The sequence below is a fragment of the Oxyura jamaicensis genome (genome assembly GCF_011077185.1).
Source record: "Oxyura jamaicensis isolate SHBP4307 breed ruddy duck chromosome 1 unlocalized genomic scaffold, BPBGC_Ojam_1.0 oxy1_random_OJ70897, whole genome shotgun sequence".
Classification (NCBI taxonomy): Eukaryota; Metazoa; Chordata; class Aves; order Anseriformes; family Anatidae; genus Oxyura; species Oxyura jamaicensis.
In genome coordinates, this window is record NW_023302969.1 from 1 (window position 1) to 8,015 (window position 8,015).

Consider the following 8,015-nt stretch of genomic DNA (forward strand, 5'->3'; position numbering starts at 1 on the left):
CAGGGGCTGGGCCGCGCCGGGAGGGGGCCGGGCGGAGCCGCGGGTGGGCCCGGGCGGGGTCGGGCGGGGCCGGGCCGGGCCGGGCCGGGCCGGGTCAGATATGGGCCGGTGCGGGGGGGTCTGGCCCGGGGCAGGAGGTGCCGGGGGGGGGCGCTGCCTCCAGTCCGCCGCGGGGTTGGTTCTGCAGGGCCGGGGGTGCGGGTACGAGCGGGGCCCTGGCAGCCGGCGCCGGATACGGGTCTGGAGCCCGATCCGACGAGCGGCGGTGGCACGGAGCTGGGAACCGTGGGGCCGCGGGGGGAGCGCCGGGAGCGAGGGGCCCGGCGGGGTGCGGGGAGCCTTGGGCTGGGCGGGGCCGGGCCGGGGATAGCGCGGCAGCACCGGGACGAGAAGGGCCCCGGTCCTGGGAGGAGGGGGGACGGCGACAGCGGGGTGCGGGACGGGGATGGGGATGGGGCGTCCCTGGGGGCCCTTCCAGGGGTGGGCGAGGAGCCAGCCGGGGCAGCGTCGCCAGCCGCGGGCAGCCCGTGGGAGCCGTGGGGCACAGGGCTCCCCGCAGCCGGTTTGCTGGGCTGCCCGCACTGCGGCCCCTTGCAGGGTCTGTCCGTGAGGCTGGTCCCCCCGCCCCTGAGGCTGCCCACAGCCGGGCACTGCGCTCCCCTTGTGCCTGCCGCTGCCACGGGACTCGTCACGGGCAGCCCCATGTGCCCACTTGGTGCCCCAGGCAGGAGCAGTAGCACAGCTCCGGGTCTGTGAGGCTGCTGGTCTCAAGGGGCAAAAAGTAGAGGCAGGACGTGTGCTCCCTGCCCGACTTGGGGCAGCAGTGTCTGGTTGTTAGAGGGATGTGAGGGAGAATGGGGACCTTCAGGGTCCCCGAGCGTGATGCTGCACTAAGCTCAGCCAAGCCTGGCTGGGAGCAGAGGGATGAGGGTTCTGTGTAGCTGGGGACCTGTGTGGGGCCGTGCTGGACCTCCTCCAGCTCTGCTCCCCAGCCTGCTCCCCCCGCAGGAGATGCGGGCTCCGGGGCTGACTGGGCTTGCAGATAAGCCCGTGGATGCTGAACCCGCTTCCTGCGAGTGGCACCAGGCACCCGTGATGCTGGAGTCAGCTGTGAGCTTCCCCTTTGGCTGTGCATCCAGCTCCATGCCCAGTCTTCGTCAGCCCTGTAGCTTTCTTCGGGACAGCCCAGGAGGGGTGTGAGCTCTTGTCCTCAGCCCCCAGGGGGCAGAGGGGCTGTGGGAAGCAACATCTGGGTGCCAGGGCTGGGCAGATGCAGGGAGCCCAGCTCTGCAGCAGGGCACCGTGCCCTTACAAACCCCTCTCTGCAGCAAGAGCTGCGATGGACGACATCTTCACGCAGTGCCGGGAGGGCAACGCGGTGGCTGTGCGCCTCTGGCTGGACAACACCGAGAACGACCTCAACCAGGGGTGAGCAGGGGAGACCTGTGCCGAGGCTGCCCAAGCCCAAGGGCGCTGGAGGAGCTCCAGACTTGTTTCCGCTCTGTGTCCAGGGGAGGGGGTGGGATTCAGCTCCTCCCCGTCGGGAGGAAGTTACCGCATCACAGAGGCATGAGGGCTGCACATCCTCCGTCCGCTTCCTCGGCCACTGCTGCTCCCAGCCACAGGCTGGGGGTGCTGGGGACACCCCCTCTGCCCCAGGGTGGCTGCTGTGTCTGGGTGACTGCGTCCCCCATCCCCGGCCAGGACCTTGTGCCAACCCTGCCCACGTTGCCCTGGGGCTCTCCTCTCCCAGCACCCGCTGCCCCAGCAGCTCCTGCAGGGCCCTGTGGCCCCAGGCACTGCCTGCCAGCTCAGTTAAGGCCCAGCGCAGCTGTCTGCCCTGCGCGCCAGAGGCCCCGCTTCCAGGCCACGGCAGCACCTCTGCTGAACTCCTGGGAAGAGGGGCCTTTCTGTGCCCTTGGGCTGTGTCTTGCAGCCCCTCCCAGCAGATCCCAGTCACGCATTCCAGATGGGGATGTACCTGTGGAGATGGGGTCTCTCACTGGGGCATTTGGGCTCCAGCTGGCTGTGCTGGGGTACCCCTGTCCTGTGGGACCAGGGATTATGGGGGGGGGGGGGGGGGGCTGGGTGCTCTGCCTTGCCGGAGCTGGTGACGGTGGGGATGCGGTGTCCCCGCCTGCCAGGCCCTAGTCTCCTTTTAAGGCCTGGCTGGCGCCTCCTCCCTTACTTGGCCAGGCATGGCTGCGAGCAGATGGGAGGGGGTGGGGGTGGAGGCTGGGGGGCAGCCCTTGCCAGCCAGAATCATTTAGCCCTGAGGAAGATGGGACTTGGCTGGGGCCCTCCTGGGGACGGGGCAGAGCAGGGGCTGTCCTGCTTGCAGCATGCTGCAGGCACGCAGGACAATGCCTTACCTGCCTGGTCAGGAACTCACAACCACGCACTGTGGCCACCTGACAGAACCCTTACTGCCCTCTCTTCAGGGATGACCATGGCTTCAGCCCCCTGCACTGGGCCTGCCGCGAGGGCCGCTCCAATGTGGTCGACATGCTCATCATGCGGGGAGCGCGCATCAACGTCATGAACCGTGGCGATGACACCCCACTGCACCTGGCTGCCAGCCACGGCCACCGCGACATTGTGCAGAAGGTACCGGCCTCCCCAGGCCCTGCCGTGCCCCTGTGCTGCCATCCATGCACCCGCTGGCACCTTGAGCAGCCTTCCCCACGAAGCCCCTGTCCAGCCTCAGCCCCCTCCTGGCAGCCGGGCTGTGCTGTGGTGGCATTGCTGCCCTGCCTCAGGACAAGGTGTGGGGTGGAAGGGACCTGCTCCAGGTTTACCAGCGCTGTCTTCGTATCCCCAGCTGATCCAGTTCAAAGCAGACATTAATGCTGTTAATGAGCATGGCAACACACCACTGCACTACGCCTGCTTCTGGGGACACGACCAGGTGGCAGAGGTGAGCAGCAGCACCTGGACACAGGCAGGAAGGAGTCCAGGGCAAGGAGGGGGCACAGGGAGGGAGAGGAGGGGTGAGGCAGGAGTCTGGGTGCGTAGGCAGAGGCTCAGAAGAGGACAGCGACAGCCTGTGCTCATTCTTTCCTCCCTCAGGACCTGGTGGGCAATGGGGCCTTGGTCAGCATTGCTAACAAATATGGTGAGACACCAACTGATAAAGCCAAGACACCGCTGCGGGAAGTCTTGAAAGGTAGGGGACTCCCACCCAGTCCCTAGGACCTGCCTCTGGCTCCTGCTGCAGCTCCTGTGCTCAGCACTAGCAGGCTCCTGCTTGTGCTGCCCAATGCCTCCTCCCTCTCCAGAGCGCGCCGAGAAGCTGGGCCAGAACCTGACCAAGATCCCCTACAAGGACACCTTTTGGAAGGGCACGACCCGCACACGGCCCCGTAAGGACAGAGCCTTCCCCAGCAGGGCGTGCTGCTTGGTGGGGTCACGGCCCTCTGTGGTAGGGCAGACAGGGCCGGGGGCTGCAGTTTCAACTTCATGTGGCTCGGGGAGACTGGGGAGGGGGAAATCCCCTCACAGCAGGAGCAGTGCCTGGACCCTGCTGGTACGGCTGCCCTCTGTGGCCTGAGGGAGCGGCAGGAGGAAGGTCCCACAGCCATAGGCTGAGCTTCTCCTTTTCTTACAGGAAACGGGACCCTCAACAAACTTGCTGGAATAGACTTCAAACAACTGAGCTTGAGCCAAAAACTCAATGAGAACCAGTCGGGAGAGGTACGTAGGCTGTTGCCTCCCTAGGACAGGCAGCTGTGCCCCAGCCCCTGGCTGGCTGCATAGAGCAGAGCAAGGGCACAACTGCTCAGGGGGCTTCCAAGCCTGAGCACGGGGCCAGCCCACACAGAGGGCATCTGCCCAGGCTTCCTCACATACTTTGTCACACTCACTGCATATTGCTGTGGGTGTGTTGGTTCTAGGAGATCTGTGGGCCCCGCAGCCCTGCGTAAGGAACCAGCAGGTGCTCAGGGACCGCGTACCCCTCACAGTGACAGTGTCCACCTGTCTCCCTGCAGCTGTGGAAAGGACGCTGGCAAGGCAACGACATTGTCATCAAAATGCTGAAAATCCGGGACTGGACAACTCGGAAGAGTCGAGACTTCAATGAGGAGTACCCGAAGCTGCGGTGAGTGACAGCATTGTTTCCCAAGCAGCCAAGGCCTTTGAGGGTGGGCATCATCCCCAGTGGGGCGGGAGATAGGCAGGAGCCCACCAGGCCCATGAGGTTCGAGAGAGCAGAGGCTGGTGGGTGGGAGGAGGCCCCAGGAAGATGGAGCAGGGCAAGGCAGGACCTGGGGGCGTGGGTAGCACCCCTGGTTTCAGGACTGTCACTTCTCTTGCAGGATCTTCTCTCACCCCAATGTGTTACCGGTGCTGGGAGCCTGCCAGTCCCCCCCAGCACCCCACCCCATTGTCATCAGCCATTGGATGCCCTATGGATCCCTCTACAATGTGTTACATGAGGGGACAAGTGAGTGCTGATGGGGGTGACAGAGCCGGGGTGGGGGCTAGTCCCACTGTCCTTGGGGAGCTGCTTCTCCATATGTTTGGGGCAGCAGCAGGGGCCCTTCCTGCTGCACCACCAGGGTGGGCATGGAGGAGTTCAGTCTGCAGCCTGCATGCCTTCCACGCACTCAGTCCAAGCACTGCCATTGCCGTTCCCTCCCTACACGTGCAGCACCCCTTCCTCAGTGACCCTGATGCCACCTTCCTCCCTGCAGACTTTGTGGTGGACCAGATGCAGGCGGTGAAATTTGCCTTTGACATTGCACGAGGCATGGCCTTCCTGCACACGCTGGAGCCTCTTATTCCACGCCACCACCTCAACAGCCGCAGCATCATGGTGAGTGCCAGTGCTGAACACCCCTGCAGACCGGGATGCGTGGGCTGCTATAACCCTCTCTCTTTCCTCAGATCGATGAGGACATGACTGCGAGAATCAGCATGGCTGATGTGAAGTTCTCCTTCCAATGCCCAGGGAGGATGTATGCACCAGCCTGGGTGGCACCAGAAGGTGAGTGCCAAGTAGTCAGGCCCCTCCTGATGCTTGCCCCCTTCCTCACCCCCTGTTCTGATGAGCCCCCTGTGCTGGACTCCCTGCAGCCTTGCAGAAGAAGCCTGAGGAAATTAACAGGCGCTCAGCTGACATGTGGAGCTTCGCAGTGCTGCTGTGGGAGCTGGTGACCCGCGAGGTGCCATTTGCAGACTTGTCCAACATGGAGATAGGCATGAAGGTGAGGAAAGGGCTGGTTAAATTGCACCAGTCCAAACGAGATCAGTCAGAGCACAACTGGGCCTACAGCCACCAGCAGGGATGGGGAGGCAGGGCCCAATAGAGGCAAGCCTAGCAGCACCCTGTCCAGAGGTACCTGCATGACTGTCAAAGGCGGGGCCAGGTCTGAATTTCTGATCCTGCTCTGCCCTGCTTTGCTTCCAGGTGGCACTGGAGGGGCTACGTCCAACCATCCCACCCGGCATCTCCCCACACATCTGTAAGCTGATGAAGATCTGCATGAATGAGGACCCAGCAAAGCGTCCAAAATTTGATATGATAGTGCCCATCCTGGAGAAGATGCAGGACAAGTAGAGGGAGGTGCCTCCCAGCCACCCAATGCTGCCATGCTCCCTTCCCCGCCACCCCCAAGTGCCTTCTTTAACCCCAGAGCCAAGGCGGAGCAGGGACTGCCCCCTCACCCTGAGCCAGCCACGGACACGGTACAGACAACGCTGCCTTCCCTGGAGCCACGCTGCAGGCTTCGGGCTCTGTAGCACCAGCCTGTGGCAGCACCTCCACCCTCCCTGGCAGCTGTGGGCAGACTGAGCAGGAGGCCTGGCCCAGGGCACTGAGTGCGGCTGGGCTCTGCTGCCCACGAGGCCGGGCTGCATTGCAGAGCCACCCTGCCCTCCCCGGCCCAGAGCGGCTCACCACCCCCCCCCCCCCAGACAACGCCCAGCCCTGGTGCTCGTCCCTAAGGACAGTGGGGTGAAGCTTGCCTGTTTGCGCCCAGCACCACCCCAGCTTCGCGCTTCACTTTTTATCATTTCCATCCAGGCCACATGGAAAAGCCACCAGCATCTGAAATAAACATTTGTTATGAAAACTGGCTGCTGGGAGAGGGGTGCATACTTGTGCAGGCTGTTGTGAAGTGGGGGGGGAGGGCAGCATTGAGGCAAGGGTTGCCCAGCAGTCTGCAGAGCCCTAGGCCCTGCAGCTGCTCCCATGTCAAACCTCCTCTGGTGCTAGGGCAAGGCAAACGTGGGCCTGGCTACAGCTGCAGTAGCATCCATGCAGGTCCCTGAGCATTCCTCTTAAGAAAGAAGAGAAGCACTAGGGAGAAAGAAATGAAGAGGGTTAGGTACATCTATTCCCACCATGCCTAATTCTCTGCAGGGCCTTGGGGCAGGCTGAGCCCTCCAGGAAACATGCTGCTCGAGTTTCTCTGCTTTGTCTCACAGCCAGCAGCTCTCTGCATCGGCTTCCAAAGGGAGAGGACCAAATTCTGTTGGTGCAGTGAGAGAAGAAGCCTTTGCAGGCCAGCCAACACTGTTTCACTTAATGCAGGCAGGGCATTAGCACGTGGGCAGGAAACAGTATGTCTTTACAAAAAAAAAAAAAAAAAAAAAAGACTACCGAGCTGTTTAATGGCACAGAAGCAACCCTAAAAAAGTTCCGAGACAATCCCTCAGTCTTTATGTGAAGTAATGTGGCTTTTTCACATTGATGCCATATTCCGCGAGTGCTGGTGTCAGGTCCTCCATGGTCAGTGTGTACTTCTTATCCTGAAGGGATAATGAATAACATCAGTCACAGCAAAAACAACTTATGCTGCCAGGCATTCTTCAGTCTTGTCAGTTTAGGATTTTTCTCCTACAAGCTTTGACAACCTGTACCTACACAGTTCCCAGAAGCAGCTACAGAACAGTGGTTAGGGCATTGACCAGCATTTAGCTACTGTAGGTTTCATTTGCTCTGCCCCAGTTGTAGAGAAACATGCTGAGCGTTACCCAACACTACGAAGGTAAATTACATGGCAGTCATGAAGCCCTTGAACCACAAATAGATGGTGAGTGTGAGACTTCCCAGAAACTATTTTTCCATACTTTCTTCCTACCCACCAGAGTCTGGTCCCTGACAGAGGGGCGGCAGGGCTAGGTGGCCCTCAGTCTGACCAAGCACAGCTCCCTGCATGTTTCTGCAGGGCCTTCAGGGCATGCACTGTGCATTCCACTGCCCACCTCCTTTTCTCACCAGTGTCCCTTCCCAATAGCAGAGCCCTTACTCGTCAGTACACACGTTGACTTTTTGGAAGCACAACGGGTCAAAGATGTTCTACAACACACACAGCCATATTTGATGGAAGAACGTTTAGCTCCTGCAGCCCCAGGAGAGGATGCTCTCTCTCACCCATGCAGCCATTCTCCCTTTCTCTCACCTTGCTCTTATTGCGGGAGCTGCCCGAGGCTGTTCCCTTCATCTTGCAGTGCTGCAGCGCATCGTTGGCAATGTCAGAAATAAACTTCTGCGCGGCCAGAGAGATCAAACGGATGCTACCGTGCAGGAAAGAAGTGACAATGTCAGACGGGGAGCTCCATGCATTGCTGGGACAAGGGGATTCCTGTAGGCCCCCCGGCCATCCGATCCCACGGGGGTCCCCAGGGCCGCACCACTGCACCCCCCGCCACTTACATGCGCGGGTCCGAGGCCTCAAAGCCCGCTCTGTTGAGGTAATAGCCAGTGACGGCGTCCGGGATCTGCACGGGAGAGAGGTCAGGAGCCCGTCACCCACCCACCACCCACCCCACTGCACCATCCCGCCGGCCTCCCGCATACCGTAGGCGTGTAGTCCTCCAGCTGCATCAGGAAGTCCACGAGCGGTGTGGTGGACACCACCGGCTTCACGTCCCCGTTGGCGGCGCTGGGCGGCACGTACACACCGTTGGACATCGCCCCTTCGGAGGGAGCCGCGGCCACGGCCGCCGACACGGGCGCTGCGGGCAGAGGCGCTCAGCGACCGCCACCCCCGGCCCCGCCCCCCCCCCCC

General features: G+C 61.9%; 2 protein-coding genes across 3 annotated transcripts; one reads left to right on the plus strand and one right to left on the minus strand.

Moving 5' to 3' along the window:
• The first annotated feature begins 291 nt into the window (after positions 1 to 291).
• ILK (integrin linked kinase) lies at positions 292 to 6,077 on the plus strand. Of its 2 annotated transcripts, none has more exons than XM_035311047.1 (13): positions 292 to 328; positions 1,329 to 1,428; positions 2,442 to 2,607; positions 2,822 to 2,917; positions 3,070 to 3,166; positions 3,279 to 3,362; positions 3,608 to 3,693; positions 3,990 to 4,099; positions 4,317 to 4,444; positions 4,695 to 4,816; positions 4,888 to 4,987; positions 5,077 to 5,207; positions 5,411 to 6,077. In XM_035311047.1, exons 2-13 carry the CDS (start codon positions 1,340 to 1,342, stop codon positions 5,558 to 5,560), a joined length of 1,359 nt encoding a protein of 452 aa, XP_035166938.1. In that variant the 5' UTR covers positions 292 to 328; positions 1,329 to 1,339; the 3' UTR covers positions 5,561 to 6,077. The 2 variants fall into 2 exon arrangements, with proteins under 2 accessions (XP_035166938.1, XP_035166939.1); XM_035311048.1 differs by lacking the exon at positions 292 to 328 and adding an exon at positions 935 to 1,194.
• Positions 6,078 to 6,593: 516 nt separating this feature from the next.
• TAF10 (TATA-box binding protein associated factor 10) lies at positions 6,594 to 8,007 on the minus strand. Its single transcript, XM_035311050.1, has 4 exons — positions 7,805 to 8,007; positions 7,661 to 7,725; positions 7,407 to 7,521; positions 6,594 to 6,753 (listed from the first exon to the last, which is right to left on the minus strand). The coding sequence occupies exons 1-4, from the start codon at positions 7,916 to 7,918 to the stop codon at positions 6,664 to 6,666; spliced, it is 384 nt and encodes a 127-aa protein (XP_035166941.1). The 5' UTR covers positions 7,919 to 8,007; the 3' UTR covers positions 6,594 to 6,663.
• Between the last annotated feature and the right edge of the window lie 8 nt (positions 8,008 to 8,015).

Bases quoted from the DNA above. Each gene is read 5' to 3' on its own strand.
- TAF10 (XM_035311050.1), bottom strand. From the start codon at position 7,918: ATGTCCAACGGTGTGTACGTGCCGCCCAGCGCCGCCAACGGGGACGTG. The intron at 7,522-7,660 runs GTAAGTGGCGGG...CCTGCACGGTAG, and splicing joins GAGGCCTCGGACCCGCGCAT to CATCCGTTTGATCTCTCTGG. The intron at 6,754-7,406 runs GTGAGAGAAAGG...TTATCCCTTCAG, and splicing joins GCTCCCGCAATAAGAGCAAG to GATAAGAAGTACACACTGAC.
- ILK (XM_035311047.1), top strand. From the start codon at position 1,340: ATGGACGACATCTTCACGCAGTGCCGGGAGGGCAACGCGGTGGCTGTG. The intron at 1,429-2,441 runs GTGAGCAGGGGA...CCCTCTCTTCAG, and splicing joins GAGAACGACCTCAACCAGGG to GGATGACCATGGCTTCAGCC. The intron at 2,918-3,069 runs GTGAGCAGCAGC...TTCCTCCCTCAG, and splicing joins GACACGACCAGGTGGCAGAG to GACCTGGTGGGCAATGGGGC.